Source organism: Aplysia californica, unplaced genomic scaffold (assembly GCF_000002075.1).
Source record: "Aplysia californica isolate F4 #8 unplaced genomic scaffold, AplCal3.0 scaffold00468, whole genome shotgun sequence".
In the NCBI taxonomy this organism is placed as follows: Eukaryota; Metazoa; Mollusca; class Gastropoda; order Aplysiida; family Aplysiidae; genus Aplysia; species Aplysia californica.
In genome coordinates this window covers 162,996-186,515 of record NW_004797738.1, presented here as the reverse complement: position 1 = coordinate 186,515, position 23,520 = coordinate 162,996, and the positions used below count along the sequence as shown (strand labels likewise).

At 38.7% G+C, this 23,520-nt stretch overlaps 1 protein-coding gene across 2 annotated transcripts in view; it reads right to left on the bottom strand.

Moving 5' to 3' along the window:
• Window positions 1-2,749: 2,749 nt before the first annotated feature.
• The window catches only part of LOC101861147 (vacuolar protein sorting-associated protein 54), a 37,024-nt gene continuing 16,253 nt past the window's right edge, over window positions 2,750-23,520 (bottom strand). For both annotated transcript variants that reach the window (XM_005105375.3, XM_005105376.3), the window contains exons 11-27: window positions 23,009-23,116; window positions 21,631-21,689; window positions 20,802-20,898; window positions 19,039-19,166; window positions 18,226-18,358; window positions 17,696-17,827; window positions 17,001-17,050; window positions 16,556-16,638; window positions 16,210-16,245; window positions 14,976-15,033; window positions 14,062-14,167; window positions 13,017-13,104; window positions 10,763-10,884; window positions 8,168-8,248; window positions 6,829-6,936; window positions 5,048-5,142; window positions 2,750-3,671 (exon numbers count right to left, since the gene is read on the bottom strand). In XM_005105375.3, the coding sequence (XP_005105432.1) occupies window positions 3,569-3,671; window positions 5,048-5,142; window positions 6,829-6,936; window positions 8,168-8,248; window positions 10,763-10,884; window positions 13,017-13,104; window positions 14,062-14,167; window positions 14,976-15,033; window positions 16,210-16,245; window positions 16,556-16,638; window positions 17,001-17,050; window positions 17,696-17,827; window positions 18,226-18,358; window positions 19,039-19,166; window positions 20,802-20,898; window positions 21,631-21,689; window positions 23,009-23,116 (1,587 nt within the window). In that variant the 3' untranslated portion in view covers window positions 2,750-3,568. The remainder of the gene's footprint in view (window positions 3,672-5,047; window positions 5,143-6,828; window positions 6,937-8,167; window positions 8,249-10,762; window positions 10,885-13,016; window positions 13,105-14,061; window positions 14,168-14,975; window positions 15,034-16,209; window positions 16,246-16,555; window positions 16,639-17,000; window positions 17,051-17,695; window positions 17,828-18,225; window positions 18,359-19,038; window positions 19,167-20,801; window positions 20,899-21,630; window positions 21,690-23,008; window positions 23,117-23,520) is intronic.

Below are 23,520 nucleotides of genomic sequence, written 5' to 3'. Positions count from 1 at the left end.
TTTTCTTAAAGCTGCATTTCCTTGCAAGACTCCAGGTTCAGCAGGTTCAACTGACCACAACATGTGGCCACCACCTACCCACCCACATAACAAATACATCCACTTTTCATGACTCAAAATTTCCAAATCTATAGCTATTTATTTATCCAGAAGCATTTCACCAGTAATTCAATCATTCAGCATGTCACAAATGTGACAAAACCATTAACACTACACACATAGTTACCTTCTTCACGAGAAACTGGTTGTTTGTTGGTTTAAAGAGAAGCAAATCAACATAATGGTCATTTAATGGTGAGAAACAGTAAGACAGACAGGCAGAAACAGCTGAGGGAAAATAGAAAAGTAGGACCTACCAGTGGCACCCTCAAACCACCCGCAAGAGAAACTCTTGAGGAAAGCTTCATCAACCGAATTGTGTTCGACTAGATATCAATGTTCAATAAATCTTTATGAAAATTATGTTCAACATAGAGTTTTTACGCCCTTATCGACACAATTTACATCATTAAGGAGGCCAGCTTCTAAGTTCTACCATACCTTTCAGGGCAAAATGGGATGAGAGGGCTACATTGTCTCAGCAGAAAGACCCACATACTCAATACAAACTATCCCTACATGGAAACAGAAGTCAGGTCATTCTGCATGCTGCAGTGAATCACCCAACCACCACACCAGAGAGAGAAAAACAAGGTAAGAGGTAACTGAAAGAGGAGAACATCAGCACAATGGTCACTTGGGAAATCACAGAGAGAAGCCAACAAACAAGAGCTTGCCAGGGACATCTTCCAACCACCAAAAAACAAACAACTTCATACAGTTCAACAGTGCAAATACAGCAGCAGAGTGCACAAATCTGTGTATACACAAATTTACATAAAGCATTTCTCTTAAAGGTGGGAGAAAATCAAACACAATATTTCTGCGTCGGTCGCTATTGCACATAATTTCTCCTGAAATTTGAAGCTAAACGATTGTTCTCAGAAAAGCATACGTACAAATCTTGCTTTTTCTTATTTAGTCATCACAAGGACACGTTCTAAAAGCTAAAAAAAAAGTCAAGCTAAGCAATTGTTGTCTTTAACTCGTATCAATAAAATAAAAATAATTGACCACAAGTCTCGTCTTACTACTTTGTGCACTAGATCGAACTCTTTTCATTAACGAGCGGCGCATATTTAATGGCACTGAGACATATCTATGTGGGAGGCAATACCCACAAAACTAATAAATAAATGAAAAATGACCATCATGGACACAGCAGTGGTTCCAGTTGACCACATCAATGACTTCATTCCTGACAGACAACCTCTGGCACGCACAAGAAACACTTCAAGTTTACAAGTTATAAGAGAACCAGCGCCTGGGACATGGGAGACAACGTTTTTCCTCAAAAGACAGGTCCCCTTGTGTATGCAATGGTATTGTGAAGTCGGGGGTCACAGCCATTATGACAAGCCATAAACGGTAATCGCTGAATAAAGACGCTTTTATCTCGAGGTATCACTCAAAAAATAAAACTTCTATAGCCCAGGCTTTTTTCCTTCATAATTTCTTATTCGGATTCCATCCCTCCAAATGTAGCATTCAGGTTTGTGTTTAACTCACCCAGGACCAAAACGTCTAGTTACAAGACACAATCATTCCACTAAAAGGTAGGAGTTGACAGAAAAATGTACAAATATTCAACTAGGACACAACAATGTAAGATGGTGAAAAGCGCTGGTCAATAAAAGTCAACAGTGGATAATTGAAAAACATGCTACAGTATTTGGAACTAAAAATGCAAAGATGTAAATGCTTTGTGCATATAAAGTTTTGTCCCAACTAAATCTGTAAAAATTTGGGACCAGTTCAGTTATGTCAGTGTGCCCATGAAAGCTTACGCTCAGGTTCCACTTGGCAAAGACGGATGAAAAAGAACACAACGCATCTACAGACCGGTTGAGAATGGAGTAGACATACCGACATCGCTTACACCGAAGTTTACCTACAGCATCAGACACAGAAAAGCGAAATCCAAATTTCCATCCCCTTGTGCAGACCTCAGCGCACAGCCAGTGACTGAAACAAAACTCCAGGATCACAGGGCAACAGAATCAAGAATTTACAGCACTATCAAACACTCTTAGATCATGTAAGTGCCACTGACATAGGTGATATCTCAGGGTTCCTAAAACAGTTCCATTGAGAAGACACTGGTCACAGAAACATGTCTCACACACACAGTCAGAACCACAAACAAGTCACAATTGGTCCAGAGTTGTACCCAAAACCTGGATTTTAAAGAATCAGATTCTATTTTCCCTTTCATTATTTGTGTGTGTGTGTGCATGTGTGTGTGTGTGTGTGTGTGTGTGTGTGTGTGTGTGTGTGTGTGTGTGTGTGTGTGTGTGTGTGTTTTATATTATATATGCTCATATTTCCATTTCTCAGGATATTTTCACTTTCCTCTGAAAGAGAATTAATAAAAGCTATCTTATTGTATCTCACCTCTTTACAATGAGGAAAAAAAAACCCAAACAGTCAACAGCTGACACAGCCGGATTTCAGGGAACAGGAGAGCATCACAAAATACAACATGTGTATAACCAAAGTACCTACAATACTGAAACCTTCAGTTACTGACAAGAGTACTTAATCGCATAAATTTAGATACATTGGTTGACAGTTACAGACTTTTTCTGCTAGGCACACATATCAAAGTTGTCAGGGGGCAAACCAGTGAAGTCTGAAATTTCCTATTTTCTTTTTTTAAACACTTTGCTTCCTGCATCTGATTTCCTAAGAGAGGTATGAATATCAAGCTAAAGAAGAAAACACTTCTGATCCCTAAAGCACATGTACAAGATCCCGATTTCTGGATTTACCTGGAAAATGTAACCATCTATTCAAGTGTCAACGGCCAAGTAAATCAACCTTAGGTTTCATTCTGTGATGTAGAAGCTGAATAAATCGGCCACAATTTGAGATGCTGTTGTAACTCATTTATCCCAGTTTTTTTATACCGCCAAACATTTCAACTCCTTCACAAATAAGCTCTATTTCTTTTTTACACTGTGCTTTCTAACAAGGTATAGATTTATGGCATTTACTGGCTCACTTTGCCTGTTCTCAGACATTTTCCAGGGTACTATGGTGAATTCACTATTTGTTAGCGAGACTTGAAGGGTAAGCTTGCATGGACTTGGCTGGTTTGCTTTGACCAGCAATAATACTCGGTGCTTGACAGTAAAGCAGTAATGGAGTATTCCTTCTTATATATTCTAAAATATTTGACACAACCCAAAAGTGGACACATCACATTTGACTTTCTGGGACTACAATGAAGTCCCAAACTTCAGGAAACACCCCACTTTGAGTGGCTGCGAGCTACCAGTGTCATGATTCCACCACTCCGAGATACAGTGAGACAGCTGCCTCCTCCGCCCCCCGCCCCCACAGCAACGTTATCACAGTCACAAGTTGTTTCCTTCACTCGCCAAACGGGACTAGAGGCAGCCACAGAAGCAGCAGGACTGGGAAAGCTGATGCACGGGAGTGACAGCTGACCGAGTGGGGCCGTCCGTCACCTGATGTCCCACACGGCCTTGGTGTTCTGCACCAGACCGTCCAGGCCTTTGAGCGTGTTAAAACTCCCTGAGTAGAACACGAGGTCGGAGATCACAAGTCTGGGGAAACACAATTTGTCAATGTAAGAACAAGAAAAATACTTGAGGTGTGCTGATCAATTGAGTTTCCTCTTAGAGTTTAGCCCTCTTCCTAGGTAGAACTTTTACAATTTATTGGTATGAAATTATAAAAAAGACATGTTAAACTAGAAGAAAATGGCATCAGTTGAAAATCTTTTTCTTTGACCAGTAAGTCAATTTTCATACCATACCTCCAGTCACAGGTTGTGAGATGTAACTCATTTTGTCAACACGCCTGGCATATTACAAAGAAATTACAGTGTCCCTTTGCCATACATGGTGAATAAAAAAAGATGGGAGTTGCCCATACAAATGACAGCAACTATTTAAAGACGCCTCAGCACTCGTTTCGCAGAACAATAATATACTACATAACTCTCCACATAATGACATATATACACTGGTAAGAACAGGGGGGAAAATGCAGTTTCAGGAACACTCAAATAGACAAAAAGGCTTTTCTCTCACTGGAAAACTAGAAGGCCAAAAAGAGGCATTGGTACACCATGAGCAACTTAGAGAACTTGAACAGAAGGACAACGGAGAAAGACTGAAGACTGGGACATCAAAGGTTTTCTTTGAGAACATCTGAGCAGAGAAAATGAGTGGCAAACTGACATCGCGGGTGTCTTTGTTGATTCAGATCTGCCACTCCATGACAATACAATATTTGCTTCTTTCCTGTTTAATGTTAATTCCATTTGTAGATCTTAGCCATTCTCAAAGGGTGAGCACTGCTTGAGTGTCTTTCCTCTGCACCCAACAAAGGAAAAATTTATATATGAAAAAGACTTTCAATTCTGAAATGATCAAATGTGTCAAGACGTGGAGGAATCAGGCGCTCGTCAATTTTTGGGCATATAGGGTTATGGGTATCATCTTAAAGCCTATTCATTTGCCTTCAATTTAGTAAAAAAAAATCCACCTATGTAGAATAGAAGTCAAAATATTTGCGATAGAAGAAGGTCAGGGACGCCTGGTTTCATAGAGGTAAAATTAGAGAGAAAATGGCTGCCAAAGTTTGGCAACTCCCATAGCATGAGAGTCCTTGGAAACTGAAAATTTACTTTTTTTAAAATTCCTTTAATCAATATTTTTCAGTAAAATCCACACAAAAATTTGTTTTTAAAAGGACGTAAAAAGTGTTGAGCCAAAAAAAAAAGAAAATGAAAAAAATAATTGCCCATCGGCCCAAAAAAAAAGCTGATTTCTTTGATTTCATTTGACAAGCGCCTGATTTCACCAGGATGCCTCACAAATATATAACGTAATAAAAGTTGGTCAAAGTCCACCACTTTATCAATGTCAGAGAAAGACCAGGGAGTTGGGAACAGCCTGAGAGTCCCTTGACTTACCCACACTGAGGTCCTCCGTCGTGGGAGACGCCCAACACCACCAGACGCCGGCCCAGGATACGCATGAAAGACTCATTCATTCTCTCAAACAAGAGCTGGGGAAGTCAGGATATTATCATCATAAATCAATATAATGAGGCAAATACAGTCAAAACTGTCCAAGATGACCACCCATTGTCGAGGAGAAAAGTGGTTGTATAAGATGGATGGACTTTTTGAACGGTGTCATTGTAATACTTTTTTTACTGCAAGGGGGAGCAATTGGCAGGGGTTGCAAGTGATTGTCTTGGACAGGTAGTCGTAAAACCAGGTTTAACTGTATCTCACTTACTTGTGGTCTACTTGCTTCCCACATGTACCCAGAGTGTGACTTCCTACACCAGCAGAAAGACATACTTCTCATTTCAATAAAAATTTAACTTCCCCAGCATCAGTCAAAAATATTTCCAATATCTTTGGCAAGCATTACCTCCTATCAATCAAAACAACTGGTGAAGACACAAAGATACAAACTCAACTTGAAAAATCAATATATCCCACCTTCAGTTTAGTTTTTAGTTTTAGTAGAGGTTTTACGGCGTTCGCAACTGCATCAAGTCATATGAGCGCCAGAAGATTAGAGGTGTTACAAGAGAGTAACAAACATAAAAAAGAAGAAGGAGAGAAAAGGATGATAGTTGTTTGATAGGAAAGAAGAAGCAAACCACACCAGAGCACCCGCCAACCACCCAAACACTTTCAGTTTGAGAGTTTTCGGCTGTGCTTACAGCTCACAACAAGTTTCCAATAGGTAAAAGTAGCAGAGCAGTGAGTACTCACTGGCAATTTTAAAAAAATCCTGAACTGAATGGACACGTGGAAATGGGCGTACAAAGATTCAAAATTTACAGATCATATTTGTGCAATACAGCTTGAATCAAGGCAGTCTTTATATAAATATTTGTGCAAATCAGGCGGTAAAAAATTAGCCGAAAGATCGTTCGCCCACCTTGCTCCGTCAGTTTGGAACTCTCTTCCCCAACCCTTGAGACATACAACATCTGAGTCTAAATTTAAAAAATCTTTAAAGACACATTTAATTACATCCTTTTTAAGTCAGTAGATTCATGTTCAGTACAATGTTATGTAAATGTCTATGTATCCATTTATGTATTTTGTGAATTGCAGTGTATATATTATTTTATTCTCATTTCGTGACGATGTGTAATCGTGTGCGTGTGATAAGCAAGTAGATGTGTGTGTGTGTGTGTGTGTGTGTGTGTGTGTGTGTGTGTGTGTGTGTGTGTGTGTGTGTGTTTGTGTGTGTTTTGGCATACATGTGTGCGTGTTATGTGTTCGTGAGTGTGTATGTGTGTGTTTGTGTGTGTGTATATGTATATGTGTGTGTGTTTGTGTGTATATGAGTGTGTGTGTGTGAGTGTGTGTGTGTGTGTCGCGTGCATGAATATTTTTCTTACATGCATTTATGTAAAGCGCCTAGAGCTGTGTTTACATGGGAGTGGGCGCTATAGAAATGATCTTCATTATTATTATTATTATTATTAAAATCCAGGCAATTTCAGAAATCTGGATTTCCGGATTTCATTCGACAAATCAGCACTTCCCTTCAAAGAAAAGATATTTACAGAACCAACCAGCTGTTTCTTTAGTCAAATCTGACAGGATATACCCCGATCAGGTAAAATTAACCAATTGTCTCTTGGGTTGAACACCAACAGGATATACCCAGATCAGGTAAAACTGACCAATTTCCTCTTAAGTCAAACACCTACAGGACATACCCTGATCTGAGGCAGGGGCAAGATGCCCACCAGCGCCTCATGAAGCTTGGCCATCTGCTTGCAGATAGAGCGGAAACACTGGGATGGCATCGGGGCTTTCACTTCATACTGGGGAAAGACCAGATTGCAACAGTAAAAGTGGATGTTTTACACCCCCTATCAACCCACTTTACATCTTTTGGGAGGCAGGCTCTAACCATGTCTGCCTGTCCTGGTCAATGCGAGCTGAAGGGAATTCAAATTCCCACAGGAAAGACAGAAATACTCGATGAAGATTCTCCTCACATAGGAATTCAACTCCTGTCTTCTGCATGCGACAGGGAATCGCCTTACCATTACTGCCGGTTAAGGTGCAATAATGTAATTTAAAGACATTTAGTTTTACTTTTTGTAGAGGTTTTACGGCACTCGCAACTGCATTTGGTCATATGAGCACCAGAAGATTAGAAGTGTTACAAGAGAGTAACAGACATAAAAAAGAAGAAGGGGAGATACGGACGATAGATGTTTGATAGGAAGAAGAAGCAAACCACACCAGAGCACCCGCCAACCACCCACAATATAAGACATAATCCCATAAAACAAAATAAGATACGACAAGACAAGACAAGACTAAATTCTCGTCTTACGTTGACATTGAGTTAGGTGAAGCACATCAACACATTCATGTTTATTTAGAGCAGGGGAAAAGAAAGACAGACAGATAGACAGACAGACAGAAACAGAGGGAAAAGAAAAGAAACAAAACTACTCGTGGCACCATCCAACTACCTGCACTGTCCAATCACAGAGAGTTTTTAAAAAATTGACAAATGTATAGCTTTAATCCCCATTTCAACACTATACTAACATGTACCTCTCCGACAGAACTTATCCAAGTTAGCTGCATTTTTATTTACCTATTCCTCCTATGACGTTTTGAAACATTTACTAATTTCCTGAGAAGCATTCAGTGCAAGCTGCCATTTTACAAGCCCTTAAACAATAACACTGACGAGATCTTTCACCATCTCAGCTGCACACCAATTCCCCCCAGCGTGAAATTAGGAAAAAATAAGTGTAGTGTCTTTCCCAAAGACAGAGATGAGTCCAGACCAGAATTCAAACCCATGTCCATACAATTGTGAGCCCAGCATCATAACCATAGAGACAATCAATGACGCAAGTATCAGATAATAATATTTCATAGAACAGAACAGAAAGAGAAAAAGACTAGGGTGATATCACTTTTATGAGAGCATCCAAGAAAAGAAATGAGTCGTCATCCTTGAATGCCAAAGTGTCTCAAGTCTGGCACTTGGAAAAGAAGAAATTTCTTTGGAAAATCTCCAATACTCACTTTGGAAAGCTGAGCCTCAGCCATGTTCTCTGAGATACTGACCAATTTGTGGTTGATTTCCTCTATATGGTCATCATAGTCCTGTGAAACAATAGACAGTGGTTAGTTTTAATAAGAGTATAACGACACTTGCAAACACAAGGTTCCCTTTTATGAGGCAAGTATGCAAGACAAAACTTTTGCAGGAATAATAACTTCACGTTTGGGCCTCTTAATAGAGAGAAAACTGAAAGACAGCATATATGTATATGTTCTCGAGTCAAGAGTTGAATAGACTGGGGGAGCGCAGGTTGCAGTAATGCTGAAACTCTTGTAGTCTTGAAAATAGCTGGCACATAACTCTAATCATCCATGCAATTAGGCCCGCATTTTCATATAGTAACAACGTTTGACTTCCATCTCATATACACTCAAGGTGCACCCCCCCCCCCGCGCGAAAAAAGATCATGCCAAGGTTTTGTTCATTTATTTATTTTTTCTTTTTCCTTTCCCTTCAATTAGTACCTGTATCACGGCACGCACTTTAAGCCCAAGTGAAAAAAAATAACTCCCCCCGGTCATCCATACTGGTTAGGTCCCGAAAAACACCTCGACCAATGCGACGGGTGTGAATGAATTTTGTTGATCTCGACAACCAATGGTTCCCGACACACGCACTACTCACATGTACGAAGTCAGGTCACGTGATGCGAATGAGCGTTTGAAAGTTTAACTGACAGGTCTTGATGATGGACCCAACTAACCAGCACTCCGACCAAGTTTGCTTTTAAAGCAACGGCAGAACAACCAACAGATTATTCTTAGGCCCATGTCATAATTGTTACAGTAATCAGGACACCATAGGAGAATTCTGGGTTATAAAAGCAAAAGTAGATCTTGAGAGTAACAAAGTCTGAATTCAAAATTTAAATTACACCGATTTTAGTTGAAATAACGTGTGCGAGTCAACTACTAGATTCGGCATAGATGCTTTAGAAAATAGCGTCCAAGTTCCTGCCGATAAAAAGTCCAATCAGTGCTTCCAAGCAAAAGAGATTGCGAACTTTTTTTTTTCCTAAGAATCGGACGCAACAGACTCAATGACAAAAAGTCAGGATACTGGCGATTGATATCGTGAAAAATCGGGATGCTTGAGATTTGGAGCAAAAAAATCGGGATATCCTGATTAAATCGGGATGAGTGGCAGGTCTGCTGACTTCACCATGATGCCTCACATATATGTTCGATAAGCAAGGAGGAACAAACCACACCTGAGCACCTACCAACCACCTACGGCAGGCAGTGAAACAAAAGTTATGCCAAGAAGGTAAAAACCTATGAAACAGGAGTAAGACATAATTGAGGCAACATTGGAGGAGAGAACAGAGAGATGTATATCATCACTATCAGAGGGGTAGGGTAGCATCTATTGCTGAGTGTCTGGTATGCACATTAAGACATACAGAAAAAACAGAGAGATTGTTAACCCTTAGAGCGCTGACTTCTTTCCCCTTATATTTTCCCTCTGTGCTGAATTTATTTTGGAAAAACGCCATGTTTGCACATACACTTTTTTTTGGCTAATAACTTTTTTATTTGTCAAAATTTCTAATAAAGGTAAGAATAAAAGTTTTATAATATTGAAAGTTCTTTAAGAATATGTGAAGCAAAAAGTATTTTGTGAAGTTATTATTGTAGTAGTGGTGTTGGAGATGACTGAATAAAAACTGCCGGTTCATTAGATCTCTAGATCTAGACCAGAGTCTAGATGCATCGTAGGCCTACGTTATATTCCACAGTGTTAGCTCTAGCATCAAAACCCTCGAAATCATCTTCCGATTCAAGGAAAATACACGGAACATCTTCATCTGAATCTGATGCGACAGTATTTTCATGTTTGTCACGGGTCGCAATCGCGAATTTTCAGACTTCACTGTCACTCGACTTCAAAGTGAAACAAAAAACTCCTCGCGCCTCGATCGAAACCCGCGACAAGAAAAATAGCGACCGAAATCAATTCTGCGTAGTCTACCAGCCAGCAGTATAAAAATTAGTACTTCGTTCTTTTCGTATATCGCGTTATACTATGCCAATGTCTATCGCGACCGGCGGTCGCGATCAGCACTTAACGGAAGTTCGGGCCGTCACGACCACCAGCACTCTAAGGGTTAAGATATAAAACTGTCACACACCTGACTTGCAGCCCTGATCCACAATTTTTTAAAGTTCTTACTTTAGCCATATAATCATATGTCAATAAATGTACAAATCCCATGAAACTACAAGGTACGCCTACATTAGTTGAATTTGACATTAAACAGTCTCTTCTGGCACACAAGCAGAATTTGACAAAAACACACTTCTGGCACACAATTCGAATACAAATGAAAAATTTTGGGAGCACTGGTATAAACTGTGGCGAGAAAAAAAAGACTCCCTTGTTTGAGCGAACTCGGACAGACTTGCAGAAACACAAAACATAAAGTCTCAGCTATCTTTCTGATGCTCTCAAAGTATTTGACAAAACCTCTCTTTCAGTATACAGGTTGAATTTGACAAGTAAAAGTCTCTCTTCTAAGAGTCAATTCCAACAGACAGGCACAAAGTCCAAGATACCTTTGTGATCTTCTCAAAGTTTTTCAACATGTTGGAGCTCTTCCCTGGCAGCGTCTGCTGGAAATGATCCTTGACTTTGGGAATGAAATGAACGACCAGTTGTAGACACCGAGACGCTAGAGCTGGAATCACACAACAATTGGGAGAGAAATGAGCGTTTGTCAAAGAAATACAGATAATCCCAGGACCAAAGCAAACATAAAATTTGCACTTCATGAAAATAATGTCCTTTTCCTATCATTATTACAATGTATTGGTCTTTAAAAATAATCGTACAAGGTTTTGAAATAACAACTAAATAAATCAACTTCTTCACAAAATGACCAACAGTATCACACATGTAATTTTTTTCTTTTAATATCAAGTGTTCACTAGTAACTTTGGTCTTTGTATCAAATTTCTTTTTATGAAGGTAAACTGAAAATCTATTTCTTTTTACACAAAAACTCCACAGGTATGTAGTGCACTTTTCATTCTGTTCATATACAAGTACAAGATCTTATTGTTTGAAATCTAGGGCAATATGGTGACAGAACTGCCGTCGTAAGGGAAAACGACGAATGGTCGAAATTGTTCGATTTTTTTTATTTTTATATATTTTATAGAGTATTTAATTCTGCATCTGATGGTGTAAAAAATTTTGTCATATCATAATCCATTGTTGCGTAATTGAGAGTTGGTCGTTTTCCCTCACACTGGCGAGCTCCGAGCCAGAGCTCAGTGTAAGGGAGAACGACGAATGGTCGATCGGTCAAGGATCACTGCTCGTTCGGCGTTGTCCCCTGGTCTCTGCCGTTGGGCAAATTTGGCTTGGGCGACGAATGACAGTTGGTCACTGTTGCATCAGTACAAACATACAAGGCTTTTTTAGCAAACAAATACACCACCACCCCCTCCCCCGGAGTACCATCGACCAGGTTTATAAGAATGTATCACTTAGTGTGTCATTCTGTCTGTTTTCACGTTTTAGGCCTATGCTGATGGTGTGAATTGACAAGAGCAGGCGGGAGAGAGGGGAAAACGGATGGGAATAGGGGGAAAGGGGTGGGGATGGGAGGGTCAAAAAGTATTTAGGGAGAAATTTATTAGCACTGCATATTAGTGTCCGCCAGATGTTCACAGACTAACGTCATGTTAGTTTGTTGTCCAGTCATTTGACATCCCAAATCCCAACGATGGTTATAGTGCCGCAATTTGTCTAGCACGTGTCACTGGTCGACATCCTTATAGAATTACCAAGCATTTAATGACACTGCGTTATGAGAGTAAATTTCTTTGTCCAACTAAAAAAGAAGACGTATAGTGGCGACACTTAGTCTTGCTTTACGATTTTTTATGACTTGATGGAACGTTACGATCAAGTATAATAATGTCTTGCAGATTCAAACTGTCCTTGTCGATCTCTACTTTGTGGTATGTTTTCCGATCCGATCAACTGAATCCTTTATTAAATACAAAGCGTCACATTACCTCTCCCAAAAGCGTTTGTGATAGTCTTGTCAGATTGTTACATTTCTTTCGAGAAAGTTTGACTTTGCAATGATCTGATCGTATTATTGACATTGTAACTTTATTGATCCCTTTGGTCGTGCAGGGAACATTTTGCAATTAGCGAAAATAAAAGTAAAACTCGCTTCTGAAGAGAATAAAATAAATAGATATCATGGAGACCAAACTTTTGTTCTGAATGAGACAGTTTTAAATCAAGCTGTTGAAAATGTGAGCACATCTGATTTGTACACCGACTAGTATTTAACCTAGCGAGGAAGGCAAACGAAGGATGTTTACCGAGTTACAGTTGAGATATAATAAACACGTAACTTTATTCGTATAATAGCTACTTTGTATACGTCTTATTTTTATTTGTAGTAACCAGTACACAGTAATTACTGTCAATAATGCATCACAACTGACCATTGCCTACGCCCATAAACGTTCACGAGTGTAAGGGAGAACGACGAACCGTACCATCCGTCGTTTTCACTTACATCCCAAGGCTCACCTGCGGGTGCAGAGTGTAAGGGAGAACGACGAATGTCGAATAACTTTGCTACTTTTTAACCTAAACCATTCAAACTTTAGAAACAGCATTATGAACACCCCAATCAGATATCTGGTGAATTACAGCTTAAAAGAGTGAAAAATAGAAGAGTTATAAAATGAAAACAGTTTTTGCCTCTCCTGAAAAATTTGCCTCGCTACCAGCGTTGTTTTCCCTTACGACGGCAGAGAACATGTGACTTCTAAAACCTACCAAGATTTCGGGTTGATATGGTCTTCAGGCCCACTAACTGCCTTGCTCCAGCCCCAATCAGCAACTGACAAGTCCTCGAATTGAACATCTTGGTAGAACAAAAAGTAAAAATAAACCTTTTTATCAGTATTTTATAAATGAGTAGACCAAGAAATGGAAATTTGACTTACATTTTATGAAAGAACAGAACAAGAATTACAAAAATAAACCTCTCTCATTCACATCTTATGACTTCTCTAATTCACATTTTATGATTGAGATTAATGCCCTGCTACACATCAAATTGGGTCTTTTCTTAGCCTGGCCACATGTGAGGGTTTTTCAATTCTTTTTCAAATTAAAACTTTTGGCAGACATCTCAGTATGAAAGAAAACTGGTCAGAAGGCAAAGTGAATATGCACAAAAAATGTCATTTGAAAGGCACATAAAAACAAATGTACAGAAATGCATTCAATAATTGCACAAAATAGTGCACTAAAAGAAACACAGAAATATGTACAGAAATGTGTAGCACACGGTACAGCTGTAAGCTGTAAGGCATCAGAAATGTTTTTGGTAGTTTGGTAAGAGTGTTACAGTCCTCGCAATTACATAAAGTTACATGAGTGCTCTTAGTTTTAGTTTTAGTAGAGGTTTTACGGCGCTCGCAACTGCATAGGGTCATATGAGCGCCAAGGGGTGGATGTCACCAGAGAAGTCCTTACAGGGAATCAGACTTACTCTGCTCACCTCTCTAGCTTCAACTGCACAAAGTCTGCTTCAACTATCAAGGCACCCTGGAAATAGCGGGTCACAAGAGTGTGACTAACATACAAAAGAAGTAGAGGAAAATGACGATAGTAAGGATTAGGAAAGAAAAAGCAGCAGTTCCCTGTTGTAGTTCAGGCACAGTTATGAGCACGACTGTTGGATCAGCCCATTTACAATTCTACTGAGCTTTAGAACGAGAAATGTCCCCCCTTTGGGAATGGCCTAAAGACACTTCAGTCAGTGGCACCGCCCCCGGGGGTTGAGTGCTCTTAGAAATGTTAACAAGATCCTCACCTTGAGCAGGTCAATAAGCCGAGTGAGAAGGTCAGGAGTCGCAGAGGGAATGTCTACAACACACTGGCAGTACTCCACCATCATCTTGATCAGCATCAGCACCGTCCTAGACAGGAGACAAAGACACGTAGAGTACATACAAAGTTTGATCACAAAAAGTGCAACAACGAGTGGGAACTTGGGTGTAAAATATTTGAGGATATACCTGAATGTGATCAGGAAAACATGTCATGTCATGATCTGCCTGAATGAGATTAGAATACAGGTGAGCTGAAGGAGCAAGGTCAGAAATTATAGTTAATGATGTGTATGAATATATGAGTGACCAAGGATTTTAAAATGTACGTGTATTATGGCAAGAGAGCATCGTCAGAAAAATGTAAGGATGTGTGTGTGTGTGTGTGTGCGCGCGCGCGCATGTGTACACGTGTGTACACGTGTGCGCATATGTGTGTGTGTGTGTGTGTGTGTGTGTGTGTGTGTGTGTGCGCGCGCGCACGTGTGTGTGCATATGTGTGTGTGTGTGTGTGTGTGTGTGTGTGTGTGTGTGTGTGTGTGTGTGTGTGTGTGTGTGCGCGCGCTTGTGTGCATGTGTGTGTGTGTGTGTGTGTTTGTGCGCACATGTGTGTGCATGTGTGTGTGTGTGTGCGCACATGTGTGTGCATATGTGTGTGTGTGTGCGCGTGTGCGCATGTGTGTGTGTGTGTGTGTGTGTGTGTGTGTGTGTGTGTGTGTGTGTGTGTGTGTGTGTGTGTGTGAGTGTGTGTGAGCATGACTAAACTCATGAAACTTGCTTAAATTACAAACTTGATGATACCACAGGCAAGTAAAGCATTGATCTTCTTTAAAGAAACTCTCATTGAATACCAAACTGACCATCACATCACTTCGGAGCTGCAAGAGCAATCACTCACCCCACAACGGAAAACTGTTCTTCCCCAACACAAAGACACTCCGTGGGTTTGCTTTCTCCTGGACATAGGGGCATTAAAGTATCATTTTAGTTACACATATTATAGGACAATACCACATAAGGCAAGATAGTTCATATCGCAAACAATCTGAATCCATGTTAACTCTAAATATTAAAAAACCCACCTGATATTGAGGCTCAATCTATTAAAATAAAGACAGAGACAACAGAAGAATGAAATATTAGCTCAACAAATGGAAATAACCTAAATGGTATTAACAATTAGTATCTATAGTATATGGGTCTCAACTCAGAATTTTTAAAAATGAGGAACTTTCCACGTGATCGCGACAGAAGACCATTTTCACAAGACACCCATTCCTATTATACTGTTTAACCCTAGAATGCTGAAATAAAAACCATCAATTTATCAAAGCAAGGTTATTTCATACCAGTTTGAGGGTTTGGAAGATAATTTCAAGTAAAAGAGTCACTAAATATTTACAATCTTGATTATGTACAGAAAGTGGTAGAGCATTACTGGGTGGCGTGGATTAGCGGAGGTAATGGCGGTAGCGGAAATCCGCTTAATACCGGAATATTGAGACCCATGATCTGTAGTATTAAAATATGTTTCTATGGACTCTGTACTCTTTTTGCAAGGACAAGTTTTGCATGGTGTTTCTGTAGATTCACTCTCAGCACCATCAGCTTCTTTTTGATGAGTTTAAACAATTTCACAATAGAATACCAACAACACCTTGTAACTTAAAATGTACCTAACAATTTTCCTCATCAGTCCTCAACTTCATGCCAAACCTCTCAAACTTCACATTGTGGAGCAGAGGCTTATTAACACATTGAGGACATGCATTCTTGTCAAGCCACAGTGCTTGAAGGCGTGTTATTAAGAGGCACTTTAAAAAGAGCTCAGCTTCATCATTCGTAGAGATTTTTCAATTGTTTTCTTTATCTGAAACTTTAAAAAAAACAAAATACACAAATCTGTTTCTGACTTGTGTATGATGGTTAGATGCTGTGTTGCTGATTGGACATATGAGTCTGTTATATCCTTACAGAGTTAAAATCTTTGTCTATGCACTGTCCTGCAAATTTCCCTCAGCTTAAAAATTAAAAAGCAACTAGGTTCCATACTTAACCCATGCTCTTTTATCTAAAACATCCCCTAAAATAATTTCAGTGATAAACAAAAATGGAAAACATGATGTGCATACCTGATTCTGATCTCTTCTCCGGCAGAGTTAAAGTTCCTGAAGACAAAAAAATAAGACGATCATTGTGAGTTACCTGAAGTTAAAAGAGGTCGAAAAAAGTTAAGTGAAGTAATGTAAACTACCACAGCTAGGTGCTACTTATCTAAACATTTCTTTTTGTTATGATTTAGTGCTTACATTTCTGACGCTTTCATCGGTCTCTAAACAGACAAAATTCCACTTTCTTGTTTTATGTCTATAAAATTCTTAACATCATACCATATTTTTTCCTCCAAACCTATGACTTAATGGACAGATTTCTCTCTATATTTCTATAAAGAAGGCTATTTGTTAAATTCACAGTTACCTGAAATCACAATATGATTCACTAGTTCCTGGAACTCCGTTGGCACATCCGCCTGCTTCCAGCGTTCATTATCCAAAATCAAACTGCAAGAAATACAATAGGTTAAAAAAAACACATATCATTCTCATTCAAAAATACACAGATGATATAATCAAACAAGCATAATATAAAAGGAAAAATAAACCAAATATTATTTCGTACGTTGAGAATTTTTTTAAAAATCATATTGTACGATAAGGTAATCATTTAAAAAGAAAGGGGAGAAGTGAATACATCAGTTTCTGTTTTTCAACAAACATTCCCTAATCAATTAATGTCACCATACCCCTATCAAAGGAATCTTACACACTGAGAAGTGCAAACATTTCTTGTCATCTTAAACCAAACTTTTCTGAATTTGAGAAGCATTAAGTTCTTCAGTCATACAGACAGCTAAATACTTTACCTGAGTTTTGTTTTTCTTTCTTCATGGAATCGAGCAACAAATTTGTTAGCCTGTAACAGAAAAAAGAATATGCAAACAGTCATCAGTACAATGTGATATTCTGCAATGCAACAATATCAGCCTCAGCAGAGGTGTCATTAAACAAAAGCAACAGTAAAAACTAAACAAACTCAATCAAATCTGGCATGAGGGGACTTTTCATCTTCACATCTGTATGTTATCCAGTGCAGGTAGTCTTAATCCATAAAATCAGCATTTTTGTAAGAAAAATAACATTTCTCTGTGCTGAAAATTCTTTGAATTTTTGTCAAAGTGATTATTCTGTGAATGTTCATTATTGGACAAAATTGATATAGGCCTACCATTTTCATCTCAAAATCTAAATTTTAGTATTTTTTTTCCTGAAGCAAACTATGCATGCATTATTTTAACCCCAACTTTTAATAAATAAACATGTGACCTTTATCTATGTTTTTTAAAAAGCCATTTAAATTTAGTAATGAGTCAAAAACATTTTGACATTCTTTAATATTGCACAACAACAAAAATAGAAAAAATTTGTTGTTTCTATTTCTCAAAAAGCTGGACAAATATATACAAGCAACGAAAACCACAATTTTCAGACTTTAAAACATAAAACCAAGATTTCGTAAAGGGATAGTTTCACGATAGTCCCTTTGAGAAGGGCTACCCACCTGAGTTTGTAGAATGCCCCTCAAGGACATACTCTTACGGCCGCATACTTGCTCCGTGTCCGAGACAAACGCCTCGATATCCCGTGACAGTGCCACAAACTCCGCAGAGGACAGACGTTCCAGGAAACCATCCTGCCATGGGGAAAGATGAGTTATCACTAATACATCAACTCACGTAACTAAATGATGCAAATTTGACATTGTACAACACTTACAGCCTCCTAGGGCAGAGGTGCTATACATATATATTCCCATTATTCCCATTATAATATTCTATGAGTGTGAGTTGCAATGAGATCAAGGACAGTCATTTCCACTTCACAAAGACCTGAGCTGTGACACAGAAACCACCATGTGCAAGTAACTTAACATGGCTCCCCTTTCACCTAGAAGATTTGATTCCAAACAAACGGAGTAGGGATGATTACACACATCTCGCAAAATCACAACAAAAAATACAACATTAAACATCAGACAAATACGTCTAGAAATATGACAAACTTTCTGGATTTTTCTCGCCTCAAACTAACCTTTGCACGTGCTGTCATCACCTTGACACATCTATCGTGAGCATAATCACAGACTGAGTTGAGCATCTCCTTGAGGCTGGCCTGGACCTTGTCGTGTTCTGCACTTGTAACCATTACATCCACATCCTCACTCCTGTCAACATGGTGGAGTGTTTGTCACTTTATTTTTTTTTGGTCACATATTTTAACCAAATGCTATTTATTATTATACTTTTCTGTCAAGTGCTCATCAATCTACTTGTAAGTAAGATATCAGTAAGTCATGTGTTTGTTACACTGGTATTTGTTAATTAAATAATTTTGTCAGTCACCCATTAGTCAAAGGTTTGTCTGCAAAGAATTTGTCGGTTTAATATTTGCCAGTTTACATATTAGGCAAGATTTTGTAGGCCAAATATATATTAAGTTAAAATTAACCAAAGTCACTGAGTATGCCAAAACTGATTCACAGTAACTCTTTTCAGTTATTTGTTGTTAAGACTTTTCAAAGGAGAACAGTTTGTTTAAACCTTATTTCTGTAAACCAATTTATATTCTAGGAAAAATTGCAGCAACTGGGAAAGATATTTTATAGAGTATCCCTGTCTTTCCACTCAGGGTTGGGCTTGGCATGTATGGTCAAAAATAGCCCATCTCTTAAATGATCTATACATGTTGAACTAGGCGTAAAAGATTTACTGACAATAAAAATCACTTTGACAAGATGGATTCAAAATCATGTCGACACGGGCATAGAGGATTTACTATCAACAAATATTATGTTCAGTAGAAAGGCCCAAAATCTTTCCATCCCACACTCATCCCGCTACTCACACAGAGACTTGCAAATGTTCCGGTTCGTTCAGCTCAGGGGCGTCCTCGGAGGTGGGCGTGGTCACAGAGGGAGCCTTTGTCCTCCCCGCAGCTATACCAACAATGTCAGAAACCACGCCATAAAATGCCTGTCAATAAAAGAAACACAGGCTATGAGATGCTATTTCACACATCAAGCAGGAAATGACCATGAAGAGGTCTTTTTATCATAAACATTCAGACTCCAAAGATATTCATTAAAATCTAAACAAATTCAAATTGAAAATAATGGAATGCCAATGCTATGTGATGCATGAATACAAAGAAAAAAAGATACAACAGCTTTTTTCACTAACATTTTTAAATTCTTCTTCAAAAGACCTTTCCAATTATATAAAATATGTAACCCTTTGATAAAGTTCAAAATCCTGAAAAAATTTGGGAAAGTGGAAAACCTGTCACAGTTGGTCCTCACCATGAAATCTGCCATATTTTATACTTTTTTAGTTTAGTTTTAGTAGTTTTTACGGCGCTCCCAACTGCATAAAGTCATATGAGCGCCAAGGAGTGGATGTCAACAGAGAAGTCCATACAGGGAATCAGGCTTACTGTGCTCACTTCTCTAGCTTCAACAGCGCAGTCTGCTTCAACTATCAAGGCACCCCGGAAATGGCAGGGCGCAAGAGAGTAACAAACATACAAAAGAAGTAAAGGAAGAATGACGATAGAAAGGATTAGGAAAGAAAAAGCAGCAGTTCCTCGAATGTAGTTCAGGCACAGTATGAGCATGACATTGATGAATCAGTCCATTCACACTTCTACTGTGCATAAGAACATGTTAATATACCCCCTTTGAGAATGGCCTAAAGACACTTCAGTCAGTAGCACTGCCCTGGTGTGGGGGATATTTTATGCGAATCTGAATGGGGTTCTTCAAGGGATCAAAAAAATATATCGGAAAGCTCCGATTTTATAGGAGCACTCAGTAGGTCAGCAAAGTGAACTTGCATGCTGCTAATAGTCCCTTCATCCCCGACAAACAGGCCAACCACAACTCAAAAACCCTGGAGCTTAACATTTTAAAAGAAAAAAGAAAAAAACCCCATCAAAACACATACAACATTCACTTCTTCAAATAACCACTAACTTATAACACAGGACAGACACATTTCCTCACTCATTTAAAGACATATTTTCTCACTCATAGACACAGGACACACACATTTCCTTACTCACTCATAGACACAGGACACACACATTTCCTTACTCATAGACACAGGACACACACATTTCCTCACTCACTCATAGACACAGGACACACACATTCCTTACTTATAGACACAGGATACACATATTTCCTCACTTATTTACACAGGACACACACATTCCTTACTTATAGACACAGGACACACACATTTCCTCACTTGCTTATAGACACATGACACACACATTTCCTTGTTCATAGACACACGACAGACCAAACTGTTGAACACATCCTCCAGCACTGCAAGACACACAGGGCCCTGAGACAGGAAACGTGGCCAACCCCTCTGACGCTGCAAGAGAAGCTATACAGGCCGACAGATGAACTGAGCAGGACAGCCCAATTAATGACAGATACCAGACTTCAAGTGTGATGCGATCGAGAAGAAGAAGAAGAAGACACACGACACACACATTTTCTCACTCACTTATAGACACATGACACATAGATTTCGTCAGTCACTTATAGACATGGGACACACAAGTTTCCTCACTCATTTATAGACAAGCTATCTGTTTACCTTCACTCGGTTCAAAAGCACCATCAGGCTGGAGAACACATTGCCCAGTAAGTTCATCCACTGTGAGTAATTGAGTAATCTCATTTGGTCGGCCAAACTAAATGAGAAAATGATGGGGGAGAAAAAAAAAAAACAATGAAAGCCAGGCATGTAATTCAGTCTTAATGGCAAGTGATCATTTAAACTAATTTGTCTACATAACCAACAGCATTTACTTAGGGGGCACTCAGTTCCCTTCCAAAGAGAAAGTTGAGAATGTTTGAGCTCTATGAATTATACATAATAAACACAATACTACTATATACTGCCTCATAACAACATCAAGCTAAAGCAGACAGAAATGAAATTATTCAATTTTAAAATCACAAACAGGCTCTCTGACAGATTATTATCATTCTGCATAAAATTTGATTTAACCATGCGAAAAACTCAACCACAGGAGGAGGCAGCATTTGTAAATGATGACCTTATGATAATGATGAAAACGAGTTGCCACAGTGGGGCAGAAGCGCAGAATTGTATCATAATGTCCTAAATTGTGCACTCTTGACGTATTCTGGTTCACTACAAAGTGTACCATTTGACTCAATTTGAGCCAAATGAAGGGCAAGGAAGGAAAAGTGTGGCACGCAGGACTACAGTGAGACTCCTGCTTTGACGCGCATGTGGGCATAATGACGCGCATGCTGGGCAAAAGTTTTTATAGACAGTACAGAGCAGCAGCAAAAATTGTGCACGATCTAGGAGTACAAGCTTATAGAAACAACGAGCAAGTAACTGCAGCAAATCATACGAGACACAGACGAACCACCAGCAGTATACAGCTTACCTTCCCGCGTTCCCTTCGGTGTCAACATCATCAGCCACAGCCACAGCCTCCACTACAGTCTGATGAACAGAAACACAATATTATCCACCACAAATCATTCAAAAGGGTAAACAAAGAATAAGAGCCCATTATCCAATAAGAACAATTTTCAACTAAAAACAATGTCATCCTGGAGACAGACATACAATTTTCATATCTCATCTTTAAGCTTATCGTGGTCATATCTAGTTTAAAGGACAACTAAGTAATAACCTTGTGCAGTTGTTTGTTATTTAAAAACTAAAACTTTTGCTTAAGGTACACTACGGAAGTGGCTGACAGCCAAAAAAAGTCGATTTTGGATTTTTCGATTTTGGACTATTTTAGTAGAGCAATATCTGCTTTATCGATTGGAAATATTTTCAAGTGTCTAAAACATCTATAAAGTGCTCACATATGCCATGTTTGTGAACATTTTGTTGAAATAGACCAGTGTGAATTTGTTGGGTTTTTTTCAGTTTTCTCAAACTATAATTTTCTTAGGGGGGGTGGGTCACCTGTGAAGAGATATTTCTGAAAGTATATGTCACAGCTCAATCCCGCTTTGCATGACTGTTTCTAGATAATATGTTTGCAACGTACTAAAAGATTATTGTGATATTGTAATAAGTTTTCTGTCAGTGTAAAAACGATTGACAGTATCACTCTGATTTGTGATCAGTTTTTTGTCTGAGTATCGTACGACACTAAAAGGGCAGTTACAAGAAAAGTATGAGACTTATGAAAGTGCGTAGTAGGTTGTATTTACAGAAACACAGTGTTAAAATATCTAGGCTGTATCAATTCAATCTTTTTCAGAATCCGTGTACAGAATTTGCGCGAATTTTGGTCTGTCGAACCCTTTGCACCTGAAGAATTCAGAAAATTGCCAGTGAAATCATATAGGGATAGTGTGTTTCTGTTTCTTGACCCATATTGGTTATTGGGAAGCCCAGTATACTTAATTTAGAGCCCAAACAAAAATGTTCACTTCAGCTGTACCAAGTGTCCCTTAACATAAAAACATTGATAAAGAAGCAAATTTATATAAGTCCACCAGAATAATGATTGACTGAGTAGGTGTTTCACGGCATAATCAACTCGGATTTGGTCATGTAAGCGCCAAATAAAGAAGAGGAAACACACAATAAAAAATTACAACCAAAAATGTCTTCAAAACATCTCCACAGGCAACATCGTGTTCCCCAATAGGCATTTAACAATTTCACCATGGCCAACTTTGTCATTCTCAACAAATTTCCTCAAAAGGAAGACACAGAGAAAGCAGGAAAATTAAATAATCTATAATTTATGCAACAATAAAAATAAATTATAATACATCTATAGCATAAATCCATACCTGTTTGACAACGGCTTTCAAAGCTGTAAAAGCTTCCTCTCTGTACACATCAATAAAGTTGAATTTATGCTGCCTGAGCATACCAAATAATATGGAAACAAGACGCTCCTGAGAAAAAAAAATAAAAAATGTTAAATATGATTATCAGATTCATAGCGCTACATATCCAGAAACAGAAAGACCCCTTGAATAGAAGAACACATTTTTCTGTACAGACAAACAATAAAAACAAAAAGACAAGACGACCTGAACTTTACTTAGTATGAGAAAAAAGTAATAACTAAATCTGTGATGAGCCAGTTTTCACATTTGTAACTGGATTCATATTCACCAGAGAGTAAGTCAAAAATAAAACTTACTTATGTGTGAAGCTGCACAATGTATTCTCCCTCTAAAAAGAAAGTTTTTCTTTCACATCTTTTTGGTACCAGCAACATTTAAGAATGTACACTGAAGTCTCATTTGAAAACCCAATCACCTAGCACAGATTGATACAAGCTCAGAAAAATGTT